The 27,980-nt window shown below is 42.9% G+C and overlaps 1 protein-coding gene across 3 annotated transcripts; it reads left to right on the top strand.

The window, feature by feature from the left end:
• The first annotated feature begins 422 nt into the window (after window positions 1-422).
• On the top strand, window positions 423-27,543 carry LOC110528569 (serine/threonine-protein phosphatase 4 regulatory subunit 1). Of its 3 annotated transcripts, XM_036984176.1 has the most exons (21): window positions 423-672; window positions 3,054-3,098; window positions 5,378-5,507; window positions 6,143-6,249; window positions 6,527-6,669; window positions 6,977-7,123; window positions 9,243-9,347; window positions 9,788-9,853; window positions 12,426-12,584; window positions 12,796-12,920; window positions 14,691-15,130; window positions 15,793-15,851; window positions 15,882-16,184; window positions 17,606-17,686; window positions 18,559-18,744; window positions 19,288-19,449; window positions 20,461-20,561; window positions 21,315-21,435; window positions 23,043-23,177; window positions 23,491-23,632; window positions 25,273-25,626. In XM_036984176.1, the coding sequence occupies exons 1-21, from the start codon at window positions 666-668 to the stop codon at window positions 25,416-25,418; spliced, it is 2,910 nt and encodes a 969-aa protein (XP_036840071.1). In that variant the 5' UTR covers window positions 423-665; the 3' UTR covers window positions 25,419-25,626. The 3 variants fall into 3 exon arrangements, with proteins under 3 accessions (XP_036840071.1, XP_036840070.1, XP_036840069.1); XM_036984175.1 differs by having other exon boundaries at window positions 15,793-16,184; window positions 17,606-17,659; XM_036984174.1 differs by having other exon boundaries at window positions 424-672; window positions 15,793-16,184; window positions 25,273-27,543.
• The last annotated feature ends 437 nt before the right edge of the window (window positions 27,544-27,980 follow it).

The raw sequence follows: 27,980 nt of genomic DNA on the forward strand, positions 1-27,980 counted from the left end.
CCTTGGTGGAAATCTTGAAATTGAGCTTAAAAACAACCAACCTAAAGCTATTAATGTACCTAGCTAGTTAGCAGTCAAGTAGCTAGCTACAGTTACTCATAGCTGGCTAGCTAGTTTTATAGTTTGGTAATTTATTCCAATACATTTCAGAATTCCCCAAAATATGTTTATGAAGCTAGCTACGGTTTATAGGCTTCTCACTACAAGACTAAGCCAATTTGCCAACGCAAAAATCTATGTCATATACATTTTTTTTTAGCAAGCTAGTGTCATAATTTTGTCTGACATGTCCGTGTTGATTCATTTTCACACTGTGTGGCCTCCGGAGTATGACTCGTGACTACAATTTGCATTGAATTGTGGGTCATATCAACCCCACAAGTGATCAAAGTTCTTCACTCGCTCCCTTGAGCTAAAACGAGGGTGAGGGGATAACGTTAGTGAATTGGACCTTCACTTAAGATGGCAATCAAAGTGGCTAGTGTGAGGGCAGAGGAGATAAACAAAAAAAAATGTTGTTTGGACTGCAGCTATACTGTCTTTGTTAAAATGGTGGAAGCCCTCACGGGCATTGCCCCTGCTACGATAGTATTCTGGCCACTAGAGGCCTCTATCAATCTCTATGGTGACAGCCCAAACAATCGATCACCGAGCATATAATCAAGATGGCAGGTATGTGGCTAGCTATGATAATAACGTTTATTCGAGACTTTAACGAAATCGTGTTTGTCCAAATACTGTTTAGGGTGTCTTGTGAAAAGTAGCCTACATTGACACAATTTCTAGATTTGTGTGTTTTCAAGCAATAAGGATAGCTAGCTATCGTTACATGGGCAGCAAGCTGTGTTTTCAAGCGAAAGGGATATCTTAGCTAGCAAGTTCTAGTGTTTTATATCTGCTTGTTGACAACACGAACACTGCACATGTTTCTAGGTATGGGTTGTAGCTATAATGTATTGTGTGTTAGGTCAATTTAAAATGTCATGTTAGTTAAATATGTCAGGTCGACTTGCTTTCATGCCTAAACTACTGTATCTTGCTAGCTAGCTTGCTAGCCTCTACATCGATATCTTGGCATTCCAAATCCATCTTAAAACAATGGTATGCAGCAAGCAAGCTACCTTGTGATTTGGCAACCGTATATAACTTTCCAGTACTAGCGCAAATTAGGTACGTGGCTCATGTTAGTTAGTTATTTTCATTGGCTGAAACAGCATGCGTTAAATTGTTATGGGAAAGGTTTGTTTTTGAGTTGGAGGAACATTTCCTAGTTCTGGGTTTTATTAACATTGGCTGGCCACTGCTCTCTTGGTTTTACTTGTTACCACTGGATTAGGCTAAATGCCCCACTAGCCAGCAGATCCGAACCGCTTGTTTACAGCTGTACTAGGGTCAGACAGCATTCCTGTGTGTATTGAGGGGTCCGATTAATCACGCCCTTGAATATGATTTGGAACCTGGCTGCCTCCCAGCTGTGATCCAGGTGCCCCTCTCTGTCCGACAGCGAAGTTGGCTCAAAACAAATGTGAGGTTGTATTAAAAATGTAATCTCAAATGTAATTATTTATAGTTATACAATTGCTGACATGTAGTCACTTGAGGATACAAGCTCAAGTACACAGTACAAATAAGATAATTATGAAACCATGAAATATTTTTCCAATTCAACAAAACTGTATGAATACGGCTTGAAATTACTTATGCTTTGTAAATATTGTTTAATCAAACTATAAAATGACTAACTAATATTTTACCTTAACTGTAAAATACATATTTGTATGCTTAGTGTTAGAGAAAATGTGCATATTTTCTAAAGGTCTCTCTTGTTCAAAACATCTGCCCCCATCACTGTGAACATATCACAGAGCTATAGTTTGGCTTCCTAAACTCATTAGGATCTCACCTTTAATCTTGTTTAAAATCTGAATTATTTTAGACAAATGGCTATAAATCATGCTCTGAATGTGCTACAGTGATGAAACCAGTCTCTCCTGCTGAGTTACGATGTAAGGATTGCAGGGAACTCAGTGGCTGTGACGTAGGGTTCAAGTGTTTTCAGATTTGACATCCTATGTCACACAGGCCAGAACAAGAATAGACTAACGAGTTTCAGATCAAAGGTCTTTGTTTCTGGCCATTTTGAGCCTGTAATCGAACTCACAAATGCTGATGCTCCAGATACTCAACTAGTCTAAAGAAAGACAGTTGTATTCCTTCTTTAATCAGAACAACCGTTTTCAGCTGTGCTAACATAATTGCTAAATGGTTTTCTAATGATCAATTAGCTCTTTAAAATGATAAACTTGGGTTAGCTAACACAACATGCCATTGGAAAACAGGAGTGATGGTTGCTGATAATGGGCCTCTTGTAGATATTACATAAATGTTTTGTTGTTGCCGTTTCCAGCTACAATAGTCATTTACAACATTAACAATGTCTACACTGTATTTCTGATCAATTTTATGATCATCTTTTGAAAGGTAGTGTACATATTGGTTGTTTAGCTCCAGGACACTCACAAGACCAGTCTGAATGTAGCTGGGTACCAGTTTTTTTTTTAAATTATAAAAGTACAGTGCTTTCGGATAGTATTCAGACCCCTTGACTTTTCCCCTCCCATTTCCTACATTACAGCCTTATTCTAAAATGGATTACATTTGATTTTTTTCCTCATAATCTACAAACAACCCATGACAAAGCAAAACCAGGGTTTTAGAAATGTATAAAAAAAATACTTTGTACTTTGTTGAAGCAGCTTTGGGAGTGATTACAGCCTCAAATCTTCTGGTGCACGATATGGCGTGGAAAACATACCTCAATCCAAGGATGAGAAATGCGTTGTACTCCGAATTTTCCCATTATGTCAACTGTTACAGACAAGATTGAATGACTGCAATTTTTTTTGCTAGCTTGCCCCTTTTCTCTCTTACGTAACATAGTAACAGTTGATGTATTTGCTAATCCCCAGGTCGTTGTATAGCTAGCATTTGGCTGACGGTATTAATGATTTTATGTTTGTAAAATCTGTCCTCATCGCCATTCCATTTTGCAGGTCTGTCTTTATATTTTGAAGATAGCCATGATGATTTGGATGACTGTGAGTATTTCCCCCTCACCAATATGTTTCAAATGCCATGTTGAATTCTTGTGAAGTTCATGTAGAAAGATTTACTGAGGCACATACAATGCAGGATTTTACTGACACCTTCCAAAGTGTGGTGAGGGAAGCCTGTAGTTTCTGGTTGACCGTGTTGGTCCACATGAAATGTAAGGCTGTTACATTTTACATTGACATTGTAGTCATTTAGCAGATGCTGTTATCCACAGCCACTTACAGGAACAATTACGGTTAAGTGCCTTGCTCAAGGGCACATCAACATTGTTTTCTTCACTTAGTCAGCTCGGGGATTCAAACCAGCGACCTTTCGGTTACTGGCCCAACGCTCTTTACCGCTAGGCTACCCCCTAACTTTGTGTCAGATCCCGCCCCCTCTGGGTTCAGGCAAGCTATTATTACCAATATCCCACTATCCCTCTTGTCATAGGCTACTCATTTTGTAACTGATACAGGCAGTGCAATAGCTGTCACTTTTTCACTTTGCTTACTATGTATATTGAGGTTAAATGTGGTGTCTTACTACTTGCGCCAGGGTTAACCCAAAGCACACTTATATCAACATTATAATTCTAACACTGAGCCTAATCTGACAGCAGTGGTTCCTTGTCCAGGTGAAAGTGCTTACTTGCAGTGCATTCGGAAAGTATTCAGACCCCTTGACTTTTTCCACATGTTGTTACATTACAGCCTTATTCTAAAATAGATGTTTTTTAAATGTATGTCATCAATCAACACACAAAACCCCATAATGATGAAGCAAAAAGTTTTTTAGAATTTTTTTGCAAATGTATAAAAAAATAACCTGGAAATATCACATTTACATAAGTATTCAGATCATTTACTCAATATTTTGTTAAAGCACATTTGACAGCGATTACAGCTGAGATTCTTCTTGGTTATGATGCTACAAGCTTGGCATACCTGTATTTGGTAGTTTCTCCCATTTTTCACTGCAGATCCTCTCATGCTCTGTCAGGTTGGATGGGGAGCGTCGCTGCACAGCTATTTTCAGGTCTCTCCAGAGATCTTTGATCGGGTTCAAATCTGGGTTCTGGCTGGACCACTCAAAAGACATTCAGAGACTTGTCCCGAAGCCACTCCTGCGTTGTCTTGGCTGTGTCATTAGGGTTGTTGTCCTGTTGGAGGGTGAACCTTTGCCCCAGTCTGAGGTCCTGAGTGCTCTGGAGCAGGTTTTCATCAAGGATCCCTCTGTACTTTGTTCTCTTCATCTTTCCCTCGATCCTGACTAGTCTTCCAGGGCCTGCAGCTGACAAACATCCCCACAGCATGCTGCCACCACCATGCTTCCCCCGTAGGGATGGTGCCAGGTTTCCTCCAGACGTGACGCTTGGCATTCAGGCCAAAGACTTCAATCTAGGTTTCATCAGACCAGAGAATCTTGTTTTAGGCAAACTCCAAGCGGGCTGTCATGTGCCTTTTACCGAGGAGTTGCTTCGGTCTGGCCACTCTACCATAAAGGAATGATTGGTGGAGGGCTGCAGAGATGGTTGTCCTTCTGGAAGGTTCTCCAATCTCCACAGAGGAACTCTGGAGCTCTGTCAGTGGTCATCGGGTTCTTGGTCACCTTCCTGACCAAGGCCCTTCTCCCCCGATTGCTCCGTTTGGCCGGGTGGCCAGTTCTAGGAAGAGTCTTGGTGGTTCTCTTCCATTTAAGAATGATGGAGGCTGCTGTGTTCTTGGGGACCTTCAATGTTGCAGAAATGTTTTTTGGGTATCCTTCCCCAGCGTTGTGCCTCGACACAATCCTGTGTGGGAGCTCCACGGACAATTCCTTCAACCTCATGGCTTGTTTTTTGCTCTGACATGCGCTATCAACTGTGGGACCTTTTATATAGACAGGTGTGTGCCTTTTCCAAATCATGTCCAATCAATTGAATTTACCACAGGTGAACTCCAATTAAGTTGTAGAATCATCTCAAGGATGATCAATGGAAACAGGACGCACCTGAGCTTAATTTCGAGTCTCTTTGCAAAGGGTCTGAATACTTATGTAAATAAGATATCATACATTTGCAAAAAATTCTAAAAACCTGTTTTTGCTTTGTCGTTATGGGGTATTGTGTGTAGTTTGATGAGAAAAACATTTTATTTAATCAATTTTAGAATAAGGCTGAAATGTAACAAAGTGGAAAAAGTCACTTTCCCGTACTGCACCGTACCTTGTCTCCACACTCACTCACCTCAGCGTGAACCAAACATGTTTGTGAAGTTGTCATTTTTTTTTCTTTCCCGGAAAGTTGGGTTTGATGACTACGGATCAGAGTGCGACGGGATTCGGATCACAGCTTTTCTGGATGCAGGGCGGGACAATCTCACCCCCTTGGGGAGACTAGAGAAATACGCTTTCAGCGAAAATGTCTTCAACAGGTAGGAACGAAAATGATGATGCACTTGCAAACATGGCACAGGGAAGCAAAAGTTTAGACATAATGTGATGCTCATGATGACTGCCATTTGTTTTTTTCCAATGTATGACCACAGTACACATTGTGGATTTAAAAGTTCTGGTTCTTGTGAATTCGCCAAACCTGGGCTCATGGCATGGCATGGCTGTAATATAACAAATGTTGGGCATCAGTGAATGGGTTGAGTGTAGGCTGGGCATTCCATACTACCAGGTCTTTTCACCCTGTGCTTCAAGACATGAACTCACGAGGCGCCACGATTGTTAGGACAGGCATGGTTTGACCTATTATTTTCTGATTTGGTCTCTTCTTGCTTTCTGCTCAATCAACGATAAAAGCCTGCCTGATGCCCTCAGTGGTTTTAAAGACGTTAGCATGCACATCACCTCTCCAAACACCTCCATTGCCCCCCAGTTGAACTCCACTCATGGGAATTAATTTTTCATGGTCTGCTTGTTGAGTACAAGTCCTCATTGGGGTGATTTCCAAGTGCATGTGTGTAATTTTCTCGTCAGCTACGGGCCGGTAGCGCTGTGTTGTGCTACTTGGGCTAGATGTTGGCACAGGCACTAACTTGGGGCTTGTGTTGCTTTCTAGGCAGATCGTGGCACGCGGGTTGCTTGATGTGCTTCGAGAGTTCAGTGACAATGAGAATGACTTTATCAGTGTCATGGAGACAGTTGCCCGAATGTCTGAAGATGGAGGTAGATGTTGTTTGTTTTTATCTGTCTCATATTATTTGACAAATCTGTCAATTGTTTGTGATGTTGGGGTCAATTCCATTTTTAATTCCTGTCACTTGAATTGGACATGGAAGGTTAACGATCCACTGGAGTAAAATTGAGTAAATTAATTGACTAACTTTTACATGCAATTAACCCCAAATAAAAATGTATTGTTTTGTTAGAACTTGTTTTTGTACGCATGTTTGTGACCATCTCCCTATGTGTGTGTCTGCGTCCTCTTTGTGTGTGTCCTCAGAGCCCACAGTGCGCGCTGAGCTGATGGAGCAGGTGCCCAACATCGCAATGTTCCTACACGAGAGCCAGCCCAACTTCCCAGCAGCCTTCTCCAGATATCTGGTGCCCATCGTGGTTCATTATCTCACAGACCCCAATAACCAGGTAGGAACACATAGGACTCCCAACAGACCACAACAAAACCGTGACATTATCTTAAGCAATTGTGATTACTGACACCCCTTGCTTGTCATTTGTGCCTATGAATTGTAAATGTTAATTGTTATTGGAAATTCAACGAGCTCGTAATACATTAAACACATTCTAGGAAAAAAGGCTACCATAGTGAACTGAACAGAACACGTGCAGCGCACAATCAGTGTGCATTTCCAGGCTAAGTAAACACTATATATTGTATAGCATATTTTGAAGTAAAGCCGTCAGTACTTACAGAGATGGTATTTTTCCCCAGGTCAGGAAGACCAGTCAGGCGGCCCTGTTGGTGCTGTTAGAGCAGGGCCTCATCTGCAAAGGCGACATGGAGACCAAGGTGTGTCCTGTTCTACTGGACCTCACCGAGCCCAGCAGCGACGACGACTACAAGATAGAGGCCGTCGCGGTAATATGACTTTGGCTTTGGGTTTATTGATGATTCAAGCTCACATTTAGTTACGTTTCAGCCTTATTCTAAAATTGATTTTTTTTTAAAGCCTCATCAATCTACACACAATACCCCATAATGACTAAATGAAAACAGATACCTTATTTACATAAGTATTCAGACCCTGAGATGTTTCAACAACTTGATTGGAGTACACATGTGGTAAATTAAATTGATTGTACATGATTTGGAAAGGCACACACCTGTCTATATAAGGTCCCACAGTTGACAGTGGATGTCAGAGCAAAAACCAAGCCATGAGATCAAAACAATTGTCCGTAGAGCTCCGAGGCAGGATTGTATCGATTGACAAATCTGGGGAAGGGTACCAAAAAATACCTGCAGCATTGAAGGTCCCCAAGAACAAAATGGCCTCCATCATTGTTAAATGGAAGAAGTTTGGAACCACCAATACTCTTCCTAGAGCTGGCCACCTGGCCAAACTGAGCAATTGGGGAAGAAGGGCCTTGGTCAGGGAGGTGACCAAGAACCTGATGGTCACTCTGACAGAGTGCCAGAGTTCCTCTGTGGAGATTGGAGAAACTTCCAGAAGGACAACCATCTCTGCAGCACTCCAACAATCAGACCTTTACGGTAGAGTGGCCAGACCGAAGCCACTCCTCAGTAAAAGGCACATGACAGCCCGCTTGGAGTTTGCCTAAAGGACCCTCAGACCATGAGAAACAAGATTCTCTGGTCAAACAAAACCGAGATTGAACTCTTTGGCCTGAATGCCAAGCGGCATGTCTGGAGGAAACCTGGCACCATCTCTACGGTGATGCATGGTGGTGGAAACATCATGCTGTGGGGGTGTTTTTCAGTGGTAGGGACTGGGAGACTTGTCAGGATCGAGGGAAAAATGAATGGAACAAAGTACAGAGAGATCCTTGATAAAAACCTGCTCCAGAGCACTCAGAACCTCAGACTGGGGGCGAAGGTTCACCTTCCAACAGGACAACGACCCTAAGCACAGCCAAGACAACGCAGGAGTGGCTTTGGGACAAGTCTCTGAATGTCTTTGAGTGGCCCAGCCAGATCTCTGATTTTAACCCCATCAAACATCTCTGGAGAGACCTGAAAATAGCTGTGCAGCGACGCACCCCATCCAACATGACAGAGCTTGAGAGGATCTGCAGAGAACAATGGGAGAAACTCACATACAGGTGTGCCAAGCTTGTGGCGTCATACCCCAGAAGACTTGAGGCTGTAATCACTCCGAAAGGGGCTTCAACAAAGTACAGAGTAAATGATCTGAATACTTATGTGATATTTATGGGTTTCATTTTGAATAAATATGCACAAAAAAACAAACATTTGCTTTGCTATTGTGAAAAAAAAACAATAAAATCATTTTTAGAATAAAGCTGTAACGTAACAAAATGTGGGGGAAAAAGGCAAGGGGTCTGAATACTTCCCGAAAGCACTGTATAGATCACAGAGACATACAGGACACAGATGCAAGAGTAGTGGTTCTGAGGCATTCTACCAAAAACACGTCAGACAAAGATGATATCGGCTAAGACTGATCCCTGGATGGGAATAATGAGGATATTGGCTAAGACTGATCCCTGGATGGGAATAATGAGGATATCGGCTCAGACTGATCCCTGGATGGGAATAATGAGGATGGTTGTTAGTGGACCCTAGCCACAATATTGAAGTCAATATGAGATGCAGCTTCAGAGGAATTTGCAGTGGGTAGACAAGTCAGCATAAATGCAAGGTCACTACCACCAGTACTGTGTTTATAAAAAGGGTTTATTTTTGTAACCTTGATGATGCTTTCTCTAATACGGTTAGCTGTGGAATGGTAAGGCTGTGTGGAATGCCCAGCTGAATCCTCCACCAAGTCCAACAGTGCTGTTTGAGAATCAAGCACTGTGCTTCCTTTGTGCTCTGATCCATGTGGAGGTGTAAGGGTGCCCCTAGACGCAGATCTTGGGTCAGTTTAGCATTTTCCCCAGCAAACATTTTTTAAGATTGGGGGAGGGGAAGCTGATCCCAAATCTGTACTCTGGAGCCCCTGTGGATTCCGTTAGAATTACATTGATTGTGATCCTCTCTCCCTGCTCTGTAGATCATGTGTAAGCTGGTAACCATGCTGAGCAAAGAGACCGTGGAGCAGCTGTTGCAGCGTTTCTGTGAGTTGTGCAGCGACGCCAGGCTCTTCCAAGTCCGCAAGGTAAACTCAAACACACAGTTCTCCGGATCCAACTAGAGCGCAGTTTTGACAATAAACATGACACACTGTTTATGGTAGTCGCTCAAGTATTGTGTTTCCCATCTTGAATCTTCCAAAATGTTCACAAACTGAATGAATGCAGTGTGTTTTGTGATTCAGTATGACGGCCTAAACTATCTGTTTGGAATTGCAATCCCCTTGGGAACTTAGTGCCAGTTGGGGAGGGGTATTTATTTTGGAGATTTTCCTGAGCTTGTAATGACTGTAATGTGCCTTGGTGTGTCCCAATGTTGCCCCTTATTATTCAGAACCAACCGTATTAAGTCTATAAGGCCGACATGGGTAAATACGTTTTGGAATAAAGGTTTTTTGTTGTTTTTTTTCTCCAGTTTTACTGAACAAGCCAGTTTGAACAGGTTTTTGACACTGTTTTCCTTCAGGTGTGTGCAGCCAATTTCGGAGAGTTCTGTTCCATTGTGGGCCGGGATGCCACAGAGAAACTACTGGTGAGTCACTAGGATGTTGCTTTATTTCATCCTCACACTCAAAAATAGAGTATCAATCTATCAATCTGTCAATCAATCAAATAAATGTACAGTGCCTTGCGAAAGTATTCGGCCCCCTTGAACTTTGCGACCTTTTGCCACATTTCAGGCTTCAAACATAAAGATATAAAACTGTATTTTTTTTGTGAAGAATCAACAACAAGTGGGACACAATCATGAAGTGGAACGACATTTATTGGATATTTCAAACTTTTTTAACAAATCAAAAACTGAAAAATTGGGCGTGCAAAATTATTCAGCCCCCTTAAGTTAATACTTTGTAGCGCCATCTTTTGCTGCGATTACAGCTGTAAGTCGCTTGGGGTATGTCTCTATCAGTTTTGCACATCGAGAGACTGAATTTTTTTCCCATTCCTCCTTGCAAAACAGCTCGAGCTCAGTGAGGTTGGATGGAGAGCATTTGTGAACAGCAGTTTTCAGTTCTTTCCACAGATTCTCGATTGGATTCAGGTCTGGACTTTGACTTGGCCATTCTAACACCTGGATATGTTTATTATTGAACCATTCCATTGTAGATTTTGCTTTATGTTTTGGATCATTGTCTTGTTGGAAGACAAATCTCCGTCCCAGTCTCAGGTCTTTTGCAGACTCCATCAGGTTTTCTTCCAGAATGGTCCTGTATTTGGCTCCATCCATCTTCCCATCAATTTTAACCATCTTCCCTGTCCCTGCTGAAGAAAAGCGGGCCCAAACCATGATGCTGCCACCACCATGTTTGACAGTGGGGATGGTGTGTTCAGGGTGATGAGCTGTGTTGCTTTTATGCCAAACATAACATTTTGCATTGTTGCCAAAAAGTTACATTTTGGTTTCATCTGACCAGAGCACCTTCTTCCACATGTTTGGTGTGTCTCCCAGGTGGCTTGTGGCAAACTTTAAACAACACTTTTTATGGATATCTTTAAGAAATGGCTTTCTTCTTGCCACTCTTCCATAAAGGCCAGATTTGTGCAATTTATGACTGATTGTTGTTGTTGTAATTTTGCACGCCCAATTTTTCAGTTTTTGATTTGTTAAAAAAGTTTGAAATATCCAATAAATGTTGTTCCACTTCATGATTGTGTCCCACTTGTTGTTGATTCTTCACAAAAAAATACAGTTTTATATCTTTATGTTTGAAGCCTGAAATGTGGCAAAAGGTCGCAGAGTTCAAGGGGGCCGAATACTTTCGCAAGGCACTGTATTTATAAAGCCCACAGCTCACAGAGTGCTGTACAGAATCCCAGCCTAAAACCCCAAACAGAAAGTAATGCAGGTGTAGAAGCACAGTACCAGTCAAAAGTTTGGACACCTACTCATTCAAGGGTTTTTCTTTACTTTTACTATTTTCTACATTGTAGAATAATAGTGAAGACATCAAAACTATGAAATAACACGTGGAATCCTGTAGTAACCAAAAAGTGTTAAACAAATCAAAATATATTTGAGATTCTTCTAAGAAACCACCTTTTGCCTTGATGACAGCTTTGCACACTCTGTCACAAGTTTCCAATATCCTCGCCCACGTGGACATTATGTAAGAGTAATGTAATCAAATCAAATGTATTTGTCACATACACATGGTTAGCAGGTGTTAATGCGAGTGTAGCGAAATGCTTGTGCTTCTAGTTCTGACAATGCAGTAATAACCAACGAGTAATCTAACCTAACAATTCCAAAACTACTACCTTATACGCACAAGTGTAAATAATATGTACATAAAAATATATGAATGAGTGATGGTACAGAACGGCATAGGCAAGATGCAGTAGATGGTATCGAGTACAGTATATACATATGAGATGAGTAATGTAGGGTATGTAAACAAAGTGGCATAGTTTTAAAGTGGCTAGTGATGCATGTATTACATAAAGATGCAGTACATGATATAGGGTACAGTATATACATATACATATGAGATGAGTAATGTAGGGTATGTAAACATTATATTAAGTAGCATTGTTTAAAGTGGCTAGTGATATATTTTACATCAATTTCCATCAATTCCCATTATAAAAGTGGCCGGAGTTGAGTCAGTGTGTTGGCAGCAGCCACTCAATGTTAGTGGTGGCTGTTTAACAGTCTGATGGCCTTGAGATAGAAGCTGTTTTTCAGTCTCTCGGTCCCTGCTTTAATGCACCTGTACTGACCTCGCCTTCTGGATGATAGCGGGGTGAACAGGCAGTGGCTCGGGTGGTTGTTGTCCTTGATGATCTATGTATATGCCAATTATTTTATGGTCCTACTGCATTCTGTCCCGTATCAACACTTTTCAAACTTTTGGTGCCAGCGAGAATGACATAAGAAAGTAGTCAAGGTGACTAGCCTAATGGAGCCTCCACCATGTATATCTCACTAGGTCAGGACATTTAATCCTCCATATATCCATGATATTTGTGGTTTCCTTAAGTGCAACCTACCTTTGTCTAATAAGATATTCTCGTTTTTCATTGAAAAATGTTTTTCTACAGTTTGCAACGATCTCCACTAATGAATAAATCCCTTGTAATGATTATCTTCTGTCACTGCCCAGATGTCCAAGTTCTTTGACCTGTGCTCTGACAGCCTGTGGGGCATCCGGAAGGCGTGCGCCGACTGCTTCATGATCGTCTCCAACTCCACCTCCCCTGAGGTGCGACGCACTAAACTGTCCCCCCTTTTCAGTAGCCTCATCAGTGACCAGTCTCGCTGGGTAAGAGACTACACACACACACACAGTATAAACCTCATTCTATTCTGGTGTTGTTTGTATGAGATGTTTTTCCGCATGAATGACCACGTATTACAATAATAACAGTGATGATAGATTGACGGTGAACATCATAGAGATGCATATATTATTATGTGTGTTACTACGTTGTTGTATTTAATGACGTGGTCAACATGCTCTCTTGACCCTCCAGGTGCGCCAGGCTGCCTTCCAGTCTTTGGGACGCTTCATCTCCACCTTTGCCAATCCTTCCAGCATGGGCCTCTACTTCAAAGAGGACGGCACGCTGCTGGAGGTCCCCACGTGTCCCTCTGACAGGTTAGGACACAAACACAAACCAACAGCAAAACACACACATTGTCACCGCACCACTCTGGGTCCAAAAAAACACTATTTGAAATGTACCATACTAGTAAAATGAACCATTAGCCTTTTCTTGTTTTCACTTTTGAATTTAGAGTTTTGAGTGTTGTGATTTTATTATAATTATAATGAATGTAAGTGTCGATAGGACATCAGTCAATTAATATCATCTTGTGTGCATCTTCAAGCGATGGCATCAGTTGGATTTCATTTAGCTGTTTATTAATTCACTGTATGTGTCTATTATATTCTGAAGCTACACTGAACATATCCCAGTGATCAAAACAATCTTGAAGCGTGATTTCCGATTGGTCAGACCACCGTTGAATAGTCCTCACCCCAGGTGCTTCCTGTTTGAGTTTCTGCCAATAGGAGGGGAGGAGCAAGATGGAATCGTGGTCTGATTTGCTGAATGGAGGGCGGGGGAGGGCATTATATGCATTCCGGAAGGTAGAATAACAATGGTTGAGAGTTTTAGCAGCTGTTATTCCTTGTCCTAACAGTTGACACATATTTGGTAACGTTCACTTGCTTGACACTTTGGCATACCTTTGTTTGGTTGTAGTGCGTAACAGTCTACGGTTCTCTTTTTGTTCCCATCTTCTTGACATTCTTCAGCACTCTTGTACTCCACCATGGCTGTGTAGGTGCTGAATTTTGCGCAGCGGGAGAGAGCTCCTGTTTCACTTTGTTCATGGTGCGACCAGACTTGTTTTCTTTACAAGCCAATTTATTTGCCAATGGCAGTGAAGTGAAGAAATTGTCCATTGTGACATTCGTCCCCTTGCCAGCATAAGGTTCCATAAGCCTCATCACCACATTCTCCCACACTCTCTCACCTGCTGCCTCATGTGGATATCTTCCCAGATATTGAAAGCAGTTCAGCATGTACATTTACACACGCTCTCACTGTCTAGCCTATTCCCTGTAGGCCAGAGTAGACTGATAAGACCGCTCATCAACCGCTCATCAACTCACCCATTCTCCCCCTTTCTCCCCAACATACTTTACTTAATTTATTTCATCTGTTATATTTGTGAAATTAGTTTCGGTTCAGTTTCATTATCGGGGTGATTATCAGCTGGGCACTACACTTTCAACTGTTGGGAGGAGTGGAGCAGGCCCTACTGTTGGGAGGAGTGGAGCAGGCCCTACTGTTGGGAGGAGTGGAGCAGGCCCTACTGTTGGGAGGAGCGGAGCAGGCCCTACTGTTGGGAGAAGGAGGAAGAAAGGAGCAGGCCCTACTGTTGGGAGAAGGAGGAAGAAAGGAGCAGGCCCTACTGTTGGGAGAAGGAGGAAGAAAGGAGCAGGCCCTACTGTTGGGAGAAGGAGGAAGAAAGGAGCAGGCCCTACTGTTGGGAGAAGGAGGAGCGGAGCAGGCCCTACTGTTGGGAGAAGGAGAAGCAATGGGGGAAAACCATTCAATGAATGACATTACCTCATTCAACTGGTTGTAACTCCAGTACCTGATATTAAGATTCTAACAACGACAGTGTGTTATATAGACTTATTTTGGAAAAGTCGAGGACAGAGGCCTGCATGAGAAAAAAAATGGAGTAATAAATTAATACAATTCATGAGCAGTCAAAATGACTAGTGTTAAATGGGTTTGAATTAAAGTTGTGTTGTGATTATTTAAAAACAAATGCATTTGGAATAAATGATGTTGATATAGTTAGAGGGAGATAATGGGGCTCTCTGATATTTGTTGGTTCTCTGTTGCAGCAATTCCCCCCTCTGCATAGAGTCCTCCAACGGCCCCACAGTGAGACCCTCACACACACCCATTAACCAAGATGGCCGCTCCACCCCATTCCTAGAATCCATGTCCAGGGGGAACAGCGGCAGCGACTCCACACACACTCATCCCCAAAACCAACACGCAGGCCAGGCACGCAACAACAACAACCTTCCTCCCACAAATAATAAAAACAAGGAGACGGAACAAACAGACCAGAATTTTAACTCTTTCCTCTACTGGAGGCCTCCGTTAGTGGATATCAGCCAGGAGCTGGAGATGCTGAAGGGCCAGGGTCCTCGGACTCGGACAGAGGGAGAAAAGGAGGAGGAGGTGGTGGTGTCCAGTCTGGATCCAGCCACCTGCTCTCAGATCCAGAAGGTATTGGACTGCCTCCAGCCCCACATGGACGACCCTGATGTACAAGGTGAGGATTGAGGGAAACGTGTCTCGTCAAAGGTTGTTAATTAAGTAAAGAAATTGGTTTTGGACAAGTTGTGTTTTATGGTGACACAATGCGCTGGATATCATCCAACCTTCACAACATTATTTAACACACAGTGAACTTAATAGTCTGGACATTTAGGAGTTTGAGCGTGACCTGTGTATTCAAATCAAATCAAACTTTATTTGTCACATGTGCCGTATACAACAAGTGTAGACTTTACTGTGAAAGCCCTTAACCAACAGTGCAGTTCAAGAAGAGTTAAGATTTATATTTACCAAGTAGACTAAAAGAAAAAGTAATAAGAAAAAGTACACAATAAGAAAAACAACAACGAGGCTATATACAGGGGGCACCGGTACCGAGTCAGTGTGCGGTGGTACAGGTTAGTTGAGGTCATTTGTACATGTAGGTGGGGGTGTAGTGACTACGCAGAGATAATAAACAGCGAGTAGCATCAGTGTACAACATTTTTATTAATTGGTGGCGATTTTATTAATTGTTCAGTAATCTTATGGCTTTGGGGTAAAAGCTGTTGAGGGGCTTTTTGGTCCTAGACTTGGAGCTCCGGCACCTTCTTTATGTCACATTACAACTGTGTGTGTGTGTGTGTGTGTGTGTCTTTCCCCGCATGTGTCCCTCAGCCCAAGTACAGGTGCTCTCAGCCGCCCTAAAGGCTGCCCAGCTGGAGAGCCAGTCTGAGGAGGAGGGCGAGTCAAAGAGCCAGTCTGAGGAGGAGGGTCAGTCAGAGAGCCAGTCTGAGGAGGAGGGTCAGTCAGAGAGCCAGTCTGAGGAGGAGGGCGAGTCAGAAAGCCAGACACCAGAGGGTGGAGAACCAGATGAGGAGTCCTCCCAGAACAGAGTGACCACAGAGGAGACACAGACACCTGAGCCACCAACCCAGCAGGCCAAGGACCCAGCACCCACAGAGGAGCAGAAAGAGGCAGAAGCTGAGACTGAGAAGGAGCCAGAGCCTTATGAGTCACCCCCCAACTCGCCTGTCCTAGTACGGGATGACTCGGACCACAACAGCGTGGTGAGTCAAAATTACTTTGATTAATTGCTTTTTGACACTGAGAGACTAAATGGAACTTTGACACTGTTAATGAGAATATATTGAACTTTGACACAAAAGCCTAGTGAACAAACAGATCATCGACCATCCTGAATCGCACTGTACCTTCTCCGCTATGCAATCCGGTTTCCGAGCTACACTCAAGGTCACACTCAAGGTCCTAAACGATATCATAACTACCATCGATTAAAAAACAGTACTGTGCAGCCGTCTTCATCGACCTAGCCAAGGCTTTCGACTCTGTCAATCACTGTATTCTTATCAGCAGACACAACAGCCTTGGTTTCTCTAATGACTGCCTCGCCTGGTTCACCAACTACTTCTCAGATAGAGTTAAGTGTGTCAAATCGGACCTCAGACTGGTATATTTGTCTGTGCTAGCTGACTGGTATATTTGCCTGTGCTAGCTGACTGGTATATTTGCCTGTGCTAGCTGACTGGTATATTTGCCTGTGCTAGCTGACTGGTATATTTGCCTGTGCTAGCTGACTGGTATATTTGCCTGTGCTAGCTGACTGGTATATTTGCCTGTGCTAGCTGACTGGTATATTTGTCTGTGCTAGCTGACTGGTATATTTGTCTGTGCTAGCTGACTGGTATATTTGTCTGTGCTAGCTGACTGGTATATTTGTCTGTGCTAGCTGACTGGTATGTTTGTCTGTGCTAGCTGACTGGTATATTTGTCTGTGCTAGCTGACTGGTATATTTGTCTGTGCTAGCTGACTGGTATATTTGTCTGCTAGCTGACTGGTATATTTGCCTGTGCTAGCTGACTGGTATATTTGTCTGTGCTAGCTGACTGGTATATTTGCCTGTGCTAGCTGACTGGTATATTTGTCTGTGCTAGCTGACTGGTATATTTGTCTGTGCTAGCTGACTGGTATATTTGTCTGCTAGCTGACTGGTATATTTGCCAGTGCTAGCTGCCTGGTATATTTGTCTGTGCTAGCTGACTGGTATATTTGTCTGTGCTAGCTGACTGGTATATTTGTCTGCTAGCTGACTGGTATATTTGTCTGTGCTAGCTGACTGGTATGTTTGTCTGTGCTAGCTGACTGGTATATTTGTCTGTGCTAGCTGACTGGTATATTTGTCTGTGCTAGCTGACTGGTATATTTGTCTGTGCTAGCTGACTGGTATATTTGTCTGTGCTAGCTGACTGGTATATTTGCCTGTGCTAGCTGACTGGTATGTTTGTCTGTGCGAGCTGACTGGTATATTTGTCTGTGCGAGCTGACTGGTATATTTGTCTGTGCTAGCTGACTGGTATATTTGTCTGTGCTAGCTGACTGGTATATTTGTCTGTGCTAGCTGACTGGTATATTTGTCTGTGCTAGCTGACTGGTATATTTGTCTATGTATCTACTCCTGTTGTTGGTCAGGAGCCAGAGCTGATGGAGAGCCTGGAGGGGAAAGAGGACTCTGCTTTCAACCAGGTGTGTGAGGAGAAGTCCAAGGTCCAGGTCAGTTAGTCAGTTCTGTCAAACACTGAATTTCTAATAAACCTTACTGTGCACATAGAGGGACATTTATGTTCCAGTCAAGTCTGAGGTACATCTTGAATTTGTTTTGTCTGAGAATAGTAAAATGATCCAGTGTCCAAGGAATTGCGATTGACAAGATCTAGGGCCAGTGTTCCAGAACCAGATTCAGCCTAGTCCTGGTCTAGTCCTGGTCTAAAATGCATATCTCCATTGATGGTGCCTTTGAGTCCAGGACGGGCTTAAGCCTGGTACAGATCCAGCAGCCAACAAAAGGAAAGACGAGACAAAACAAGATATAATTGGAATTTTATGTTGTAAAACAGCTGACTGGGGAATTTAAATACAAAAGGTTGAGCACAGTGCTGAAACTTTGCTACAAAGTTGCTAGCTACTTGTAGCAAGGTATTTAGCAAACAAGTTTCATGAAATACATGCAGCCACTGGCTAGCTCACCAGCTCACTTTGTGACTTGACAACGAAATATTAGCAAGCCAGGCTAGCTAACTGCAGCTATCCCCACAGAAATGGATATCTGGCTGTAACCTTGGCTGGCTAAACACGGAAGGTTAGCGCACTGTTATCGTATTGGCTAAACGGACACATCTAGTCTTTCGCTAAGATTTGACGTGTGGAATTTTGGAAACTCCAGCATCCGACATGAGACGTTCTGAAACTACACCATTCAGATCACGAACACGTAAAGCAGTCCATTCTCGTCTCAGCTGTTGAATGTGAATCGGGCTTTCGTCCGTGTCTGGGGAAACCAGCTCCTCTTGTCCCTTCTACTGAGTGCTGCTGCCATGGCTATGATAGTAACAAGTTTGAACCACTCTTGCCCCCCCCTCCTCCAGAATGTGATTCCCCAGCAGCTGTTGGACCAGTATCTTTCCATGACGGACCCGGCGCAGGCCCAGACGGTGGACACTGAGATCGCCAAGCACTGTGCGTTCAGCCTACCTGGCGTGGCCCTCACCCTGGGCCGACAGAACTGGCACTGCCTAAAGGACACGTACGAGACCCTCGCCACCGACGTACAGGTGGGTGCTTTTGGATTCAAAAGTTTTCCGTTGTGTGCCCAAGAACACGACAGAGAAAAGTCGGGGTCTTCAATGATAAGAGCTTGGTTTGGAACGAAAAGTGAACAACACACTATGTATTGACATCATCTCATCACTGGAGATGGACACGTCAGAAAACAACCGTTACATTTGTGTTTGAAATCCTATGCACGTTGCTATGCTAATGGCCAGTCCAGTGACTGCTTGGTCACAGGTCTCATGACGTAATATTGGCGTGTTAGTTTGCAACCAAAAGCAATACAGCTTGTCATTTTGACTTGGAGGCTGTACGGAACCTCAGTTACCTCAAATGTTTGCTTATTTCTGGACAAATTAAATGGGACAGCGGTCGAGAGGAGAGAGTGTGCTGAAGTAGCAGTGGCTCTACTCTACTCTCAATTACCACCTCTGACCTGACAAAGGTCATGTTGACTTTACTCCTCCTAATTCTCTCTAACATGGAAATGTTTTGTTTTGTGACGAGCCAAGCTAACCCCCTGGCTGTACTCATTACCCCTACAGTGGAAAGTGCGCCGGACGCTGGCGTTCTCCATCCACGATCTGGCCCTGATCCTGGGGGACCAGCTGACGGCGGCCGACCTGGTGCCCATCTTCAACGGCTTCCTTAAGGACCTGGACGAGGTGCGCATCGGCGTGCTCAAACACCTCTATGACTTCCTCAAGGTGAGACCACCATACGTGTAACGAGCAACTGTGTAGCGATTCTAAATCGGCCATCTACATAGGCTACACATTAATATGAAAACATTTGGTCCACCTGCTGTGCTCTTTTACTAGCCTGGTCGCAGATCTGTTCGTGCTCTTCTTACCAACTCCATTGCTCATTGTCAAGCCAAACATTGACAAGGAGTTGTCATGAGAGCACAAACAGACTGGAACTTAGGCTACCATAATACGTATCACATGGTAAATCTAGAGTGGATTTTAAATGTGGATGTCTGACTGACTTGACCTGTGTACTGAGTTCATATGGTTGTCATAGAACCAATTTCTCTTTCTCAATAACAACATGTTTAGTTTACAGGTTGACTCCTTTTACTCTTATTTCGTTTGTCTCCACTTCTTTTAATACTTGTGCCTTGCGTCACTAATAAATGATAATTTGTTGTCCAGGGGTTTTGTAATGATGAATAATGGTAACTTTGGGGAAACATGATGAGGGTGTTTCCACCAATTCGGTGCCTTTTGAGACGCGTAACTTTTGGTTTCACCCAATTTTAGCATTCTGTCATAATGAACTCATTTTCCCATCTCAAGTAAGTGTTGAATAAAGTAACTGGGTTGTACATAACAGGGTTGATGATTTCATCTTAGTAATCTTCACAAATGACTTTGTCAAAGCAACACAATAACTAGGGCTTTACAATGGTGGTTTAAACTTGGGGTTATGTGGATTGAAATCTTCCCAGAAGTCACAGAGGGTGCACAGAGCGACATGGGACTTACTTTAGTAAGTCTTTATTTATGTAAACATTTTGACTTCTTGAATTCTCTATTTGTTCTATATTAAGGGGCACTTTAATTGAACAGGCTTTTAAAATTCAATATCGGTGCACAATTTCTACCAAAAATATCAAAGCAATACAAAAGGCACTCTTTTCGTGGAACGACCCATAACTTGGATCTGTTGCTGTGGTGCTAAAGCTTTCTGTCTTCTGTCTTGTCTTGTGGCAGCTGCTCCATGCAGAGAACAGGAGAGAGTACCTGTACCAGCTTCAGGAGTTCATGGTGACGGACAACAGCCGCAACTGGAGGTTCAGATACCAGCTGGCCGAGTGAGTTTCCCATTCATTTAGATACCAGCTGGCCGGGTGAGTTTCCCATTCATTTAGATACCAGCTGGCCGGGTGAGTCTCCCATTCATTTAGATCAGGGCTAGTCTTTCTCATTCATCTAGGATCGAGGCCTCCAGATTTCTCCCAATAGAGGGCGCACTTGCCCCCAGACTGTGATGTCATGCACAATTTTAGTATTCCACTTGGATGGGCCTTCCAATGATCACAGGGTTTCATCCAGGTCAGCAGGGTGGATCAGCCAATGAATGATGCTCCTGAGCAGGACGGCATATGGCAGTAAATCACTAACATTGGGCCCGTATCCTCAGTATCTCGGCGTAGGAGTGCTGAACTAGAACCAGTTTTGCCTTTTAGATCGTAATAAGATTATATGGACAGATCCTAGATCAGCACTCCTACTCTGAGACAGTTTGTGGATTCAGGTCCTGGCCCCGTATCTATTTGTGCTCTTGTCTACTCCATCAAGCCAAACACACCAATGAGTGACAGGGACTTGGCAAGATGGCACAAACAGACTGTCACTCAGGTAAACATGGCGCTCCATGCTGTCACAAAAGCAGTCACCCTCTTGGTTTTATTTACTCTGCTCTCCCAATGTATATAGAAGTATTGTTGGACTTCTTTATGGAGTGAAGATATCAGAGAAAGAAAATGTTTATTTTTAGGATGACCCCCCCCCCCCTGAAGAGCCAGTGTGTGTTGAACAGAACGTCTTCATGTGTGTGTCCACAGGCAGCTGATCTTGATCATGGAGTTGTACAGCCACGACGATGTGTATAACTACCTCAGACAAATAGCACTGACCCTCTGCTCAGACAAAGTGTCAGAGGTCCGGTGGATCTCTTACCAGCTGGTAGGCATGCCATTTGTACTTGAATTTTATGGGGGGGTGAAATGATGTAACAATGTTTTCTTTATTATTGTTTGACAGCCTCAAGTGCTCATATTGTCCTCGATGATATGAGGTGTGCTCGTGTGCGCATGTCTGTATTGTGACAAACTTCTGTGGAAGTGACAGTCATCTCATCTTCATGCAGTGACCTGCCTTTCTTAAGAATGGGAAGCACTCAAACATGGTTTGCCTCACAAATGGCTGAAAATATTCCATTGTCTGTGTCAGGTCCACATTAGGTAGACATCAATAGAAAAACAGGAAATGACTATGAAATAACAAAATATTTCAGTTGTGTATATTACTTCTTTTTATTTGATCATCTCATCTCTGCTCAGGCGATAGTAGCCAGCCAACCATCTAACGGTATCTCTGTGCTTCCCATACTCAACAGTCTTTTAGTCCTCCTACTTAGCTAGGCTAGTGGCTAGCTGGTAGCTGCCTAAGTATGCTGCAGAGCTGTCTGACAAAACCATTTGACTAGTTCTTTAAAGAAGACGTGGCATAATTTCAAGACTGCTTATATCCAGCTCCAATAACTATCAGTCGGGTAGAGCTACTTCACGTACTGTCTCTATCCCTCTCGTCATGTTGTGTACATTCCTCTCATGCAGTCTATTGTGCGGGCTCTGTCCGAGCCAGGAAGAACAGGCGCAATGGATTGTGGTCATTGTATTTAATTACCACGTTTATGCGCTGAACTAGTTTGAATATTTGCTTCATGAAAACTACATCTCCCTTCAGCCCAGCATCCCACATACACTATATATACAAAAGTATGTGGACACCACTTCAAATGAGTGGATTTGGCTATTTCAGCCACACCATTTCAGCACACAGCCATGCAATCTCCATAGACAAACATTGGCAGTAGAATGGCCTTACTGAAAGGCTCAGTGACATTCAACGTGGCACCGTCATAGGATGCCACATTTCCTACAAGTCAGTTTGTCCCGATCAACTGTAAATGCTGTTATGTGGAGTGGAAACGTCTAGCGTCAACACCGGCTCAGCCGCGAAGTGGTAGGTCACACCGCCGAGTGTTGTAGCGTGTAATAATCTGTCCTCAGTCGCAACATTCAAAATCTTAATGCTACAACATTCAAGGAATTTCTAGGAGATTTTGTGACAACAGTTTGGGGGCCTTTTCCTGTTTCAGCATGACAATGAAGTCTCCGCAACAATGTTCCACCATCAAGTGGAAAGCCTTCCCAGAAGAGTGGAGGCTGTTATAACAGCAAAGGGGGGACCACCTCCATGTTAATGCTGATGATTTTGGAATAAGACGTTCGACGAGCTGGTGTCCACATACTTTTGGTCATGTATTGTATTTACATACACAGCCCTGATAGGATGATCTCCAGCCCACCCCATTACCCAGATGAACAGCCATTGGTTTATTATGATCAGATCACATTGTGACGTCATGCTGTGGGTCAAAAGAGCCATCCTTCCTGAGCAGGCTGAAATTCCAGGCATTTTCATCAAACGGCTCATACACAATTTCATACTGTTATTTCGACCTCATATTGTGGAAATGTCATCAAATATCATCTTGTCTGTCCCAGGTGGTGGAGATCTTACAGAAGATGTATGCTTGTGGAGCCCACGAGCTGGGCCTGAACTTCAGCAACGAGCTCATCATCCGCTTCTGCCACTGTCCAAAATGGGTGGGCCGCCAGGCCTTTGCCTTCATTTGCCAGGTCAGGACACGCATAGTATTTCTGAAAATAAATCCTTACAAACACTAATCCCAATAGCTGCTGCCTTCAAAATAATGTTTAGTGTGAAATTGCATCAGCCATGCTTGCCATAGAACTATTCAGAAAGAAGGCGGAAGTGAGAATTGAATGCCTGACTGCTTGGTCATGTTCATTAGGCACCAAACAGAAGGGAAACTGATTTTTGAAACATTTTCTGTTGCATTCCCTAATGAACACGAACGGCCCTGCTTACCATCTGTCTTTCTATCTTAATCTGTTTTTCTATTAACTCACTCTCCGCTGTGTTCCCCAGGCCATCGTGGAGGAGGACTGTATGCCCATGGACCAGTTTGCCCAGCACCTCCTCCCCAGTCTCCTCAGCCTGTCGTTGGACCCCGTGGCCAACGTCCGCGTGCTGGTGGCCAAAGCACTGCGGCAGAGTGTCATGGAGAAAGGTAAAGACTGGGCCCTCTTATCAACCCAAGAATATGTTTCATGCATGAGATGCTTTATGCTATTGAGAAAGTCGAGAATGGAATAGAACATAATTTGTCTTCGAGAGGGAATATGTCTCACACATTTAAAAGCCCACACCAGAAATCCACTTTTTCGAGATGCAAGATGATGGTCAGAGCTTACCCATGGTGTTGTAAATGATTTACATCCATAGGTCATCATTTTAGTGAAAGTGTCATATATTTGGCCTTGAAGTGGGAAATCCAAGGTGGGACATTTGCGGAAATCTGTGTCAATGCCATGTCTTTTCCTATGAGATAACGTGCAAATTCTTTTCAGACTACATTTCTTTTCAGGGCTGGGTTTTATTTAAATGTTACCACCCACCAGCATGACATTGTTTATTAATCAGAAACAGCTGCAAAGTTCTTCCTGTTAGCAAATGAGCTGAGCTAAATCATCCTTTTGTCCTAAGCCATGGAGCATGTTAAAATAGGGTGTGAGCTATCTCCTGTTAGTGATATGAGGCAACCTCCAAAGTGTTTCAAACAGAGGGCTTGATTGACATAATGTGTATGGGAATGTTCTTAAACAGATTATAACCTGGGTGGTTCGAACCCTGATTACCGATTGGCTGAACCGTGGTACTGTAATCAGACCATATACCACGGGTATGACAAAACATGTATTTTTACTGCTCTTATTACCATGGTAACCAGTTTATAATAGCAGTAAGGCAGCTCTGGGGTTTGTGATATATGGCCATTATACCACGGCTAAGGTCTGTATCCAGTCACTCCGCGTTGCGTCATGCTTAAGAACAGTCCTTAGCCGTGGTATATTGGCCATATACCACACCCCCTCGTGCCTTTATTGCTTAAATAGAAACAGAAATAGACGTATGATGCAATACACATGAAATGAATAAATAGCAGAAGAAGAGCATAACTACTAATTATATTGAATAGAGCAATAGCAATGGGCAAGTCCATCACAGTACATGATAATAAATGGTGACTGGTCTTGGTACATTTACATTTGCGTCATTTAGCTCTTACCCAGAGCGACTTCCTGTTAGTGAGTCTTTCCCAGTTCCAACAGATTTTCTCTCTCCATTGCATGTTGTTGTTTTTGATCCTCCCAAAATGTGTTGTGCCGTATGTTTCTGATATCCAAACGAGCATACCACTTAGAATATTGTTTTTTTCCTCTCTCTTCTGTGGACTATTTTCTCCCTTCATTTTGTCGTTAATGTTTTGCCCTCTCTTCCTCATTGTTCCCTATCGTTCTCCATATTTCCCCAGTTTCCTACATTCTTATATTTAATTATGTTAAGTACTGCCCACCGGTCCACCCATTAGGGCCTCACATTGACTTGAATTGGGACACCCATTCTAGTAATTATATTTCTATAGTTGTGACCCATGTAAAATGCACTTTAAATAAATACTGACTTGACTTGAATTGGGACACCCATTCTAGTAATTATATTTCTATAGTTGTGACCCATGTAAAATGCACTTTAAATAAATACTGACTTGACTTGAATTGGGACACCCATTCTAGTAATTATATTTCTATAGTTGTGACCCATGTAAAATGCACTTTAAATAAATACTGACTTGACTTGTACTTGCAGCGTACTTCAAAGAGCCGGGCAGTGCCTACTTAGAAGAGCTGGAGGAGACGGTGATGACCCTGCAGGCGGACAAGGACAGAGACGTACGCTTCTTCGCCAGCCTGGACCCCGACATGGTGCTTATGGACACTTCTGCTTTAATCTAGAACCTTCCGGCCTGCTCCAACACACAGCCAATAACTATCACCAGCATCAGACCTGACCAGAACACTCGCCTGCAGGAAATAAAGGCACTGATACATAAACATACATAGAATCAGTCATGTGCTCTCTCTCTGTCTCACACACACACACACACACACACACACACGATCTGAAAACCGCACCTCGCTAAGCTAAAACAGCCACCGCAAAATGGCATCGGATTCCAGGTGGGAAAACAACCCACCATGCGGCTTGGCTCGCGTCCCGTCGTCGAGTCACCTCAACCCATCTGTATCCAGCTGGTTCTCTCAGGTCCTCTGGTTTCATCACGGTTTCTCTCTCTCTTTTCATCTTGTCTTCAATGACCTCCATAACCACTACTGCTTAGGAGAAGGAACAACCGCACCACTTGGCACGAAACAAAAATATGTTAATGAACTCGTGGCATCTTCACTCTGTGTGTTTACTATGTCAATAATGTGTTCCAAGTCTCCCAGAGACCAATGAAATACCTCTGATTGGACATAACTCAGGCCAGTTTCGCCATAGGGGCATTTAGCTCATAGAATGAGGTACAGCGCTTTAGAACATCACAGATAGAAATGGAATGTATAGATAGACGCACTAGAATTGTGATTCTTCTATATACAATGCATCTGTACATTCTGTAACGCTGCTCTCCCCTGAATAAACCTCGGGTGTCAGCGGGACCTCTGGTGACAGTCAATTTTCTACCCCAAATGGCACCCTATTCCCTTTATAGTGCACTACTTTTGACCAGGGCCCATAGGGCTATGGTCAAAAAAAGTGCACTGTATAGGGAACAGGGTGCCATATTGGATGCAGCCCTTCAATTGTGTTTTGGGGTTATTTGGGGTGTTCACGACTCAAGGGCTTATGATAAAGTGACAGAGTTTGTTGTAAACCTGTAGAAAGACGAAGCAGAAAAACAGATTGATAGTTTGATAAAGACCTGTGAAGCACTCCCCCTTATCCACCGTGTAGTCCGTCATTGTAAATAAGAATTAACTGACTTGCCTAGTTAAACAAAGGTTAAATTAATTTTAAAAAAATGTAAATCCACTTCAACATTGTGGATTCCAATCCCATTTTGGCTTTTCAGTCAGACCACTGCACTGACCACAATCAATTGTACAGTATAGGAATGGTTGTGTGGCCTGGGTTTGTGTTCCAAGACGCTCTGACTAGTAAATCTCATTAGTAGTGAAATAAGTATGTTGGAGAATAAATAACTTCCAAGCATTGTATAGCTTAACCTGTATAGCCAGGGGATCCAAGGCCAGTTTTAGGGTTTTCTGTAGAGACATGAATGTGGATATAATGAGAGCTGTCACTTTTGTCGTCCTTTTTTTTTTCTTCTCACCTGTTCACATGGCAACCCATTGTTGACCATAAACACGACTTGAGATCCTAAACTGATTGCGGTGGGGCGTGCGTCTCAAGTCTGTCTTCCATCTTATGGAAATGTTCACTGCTGTAGACTACCTAACGCATCACATCTGTCAGCAATTTTCCCCATCTTCTTTTTCTTTATGGTAGAGCTGTTAATATATATGCATTTTCTGAAATGTATTTTCCTTTTCAAATATGTACCGTTGTTCAAAGATTTTATATCCGAACTTTGCATTTCACAACCTTTGTAACATTCAAATAATTCCTTTAAAATATTTTTTATGTAATGTTATTTTTAGCATTCTGTAATTAAATTTATAATATAAATCAGAAAAATCAAGACATGTGTAGCCTGTCTCCAAACTACCTTGTTTAACCAACAAATGAATTGTGCAAATGAGTGTCATATCATTGTCACAAAGGTTCAAAAGACCTGCAGCACAAATTTTTGATAAATATAAAACTCAGCTAGGTGATTTTTATTTATTTTTTTCCATGAAGAAGAATTGTTACTTGCTTCTTTAAAAGTATTTTGTGTGACACTTGAAGTTTGAAAACGTAAAGCGAAGCGGTGAAATATAGTCAGTAAAATCTATGTTCTGATTACTACCGACAGACTACTTACACTGAACAATAATATAAACGCAACATTTAAAGTGCTGGTCTCATGATTTATGAGCTGAAATAAAAGATTCAAGAAATGTGTCATACGCACCAAAAGCTTATTTCTCTCAAATTTTGTGCACATTTGTTTACATCCCTGTTAGTGAGCATTTCATCCTTTGTCAAGATAATTAATCCAGTTTAGTCACACAACAGAATGCCACAGATGTCTCAAGTTTTGAGGGAGTGTGCAATTGCCATGCAGGAATGTCCACCAGAGCTGATAATTCAATGTTAATTCCTCTACCATAACGTCATTTTGGAGAATTTGGCAGTACGTCCAACCAGCCTCACATCCACAGACCACGTGTAACCATGCCAACCCAGGGCCTCCACATCCGGCTTCTTTCCCTGCAGGATCGTCAGAGGGGGTGAAGTGTATTTATCTTTGTAATAGAGCCTTTTTGTGGAGAAAAACTCATTCTGATTGGCTGAGCTTCGCTCCTCAGTGGGTCAGCCTGGCTCCCAAGTGGGTGGGCCTATGCTCT

Source organism: Oncorhynchus mykiss, chromosome 7, assembly GCF_013265735.2.
Source record: "Oncorhynchus mykiss isolate Arlee chromosome 7, USDA_OmykA_1.1, whole genome shotgun sequence".
NCBI classification, from domain to species: Eukaryota; Metazoa; Chordata; class Actinopteri; order Salmoniformes; family Salmonidae; genus Oncorhynchus; species Oncorhynchus mykiss.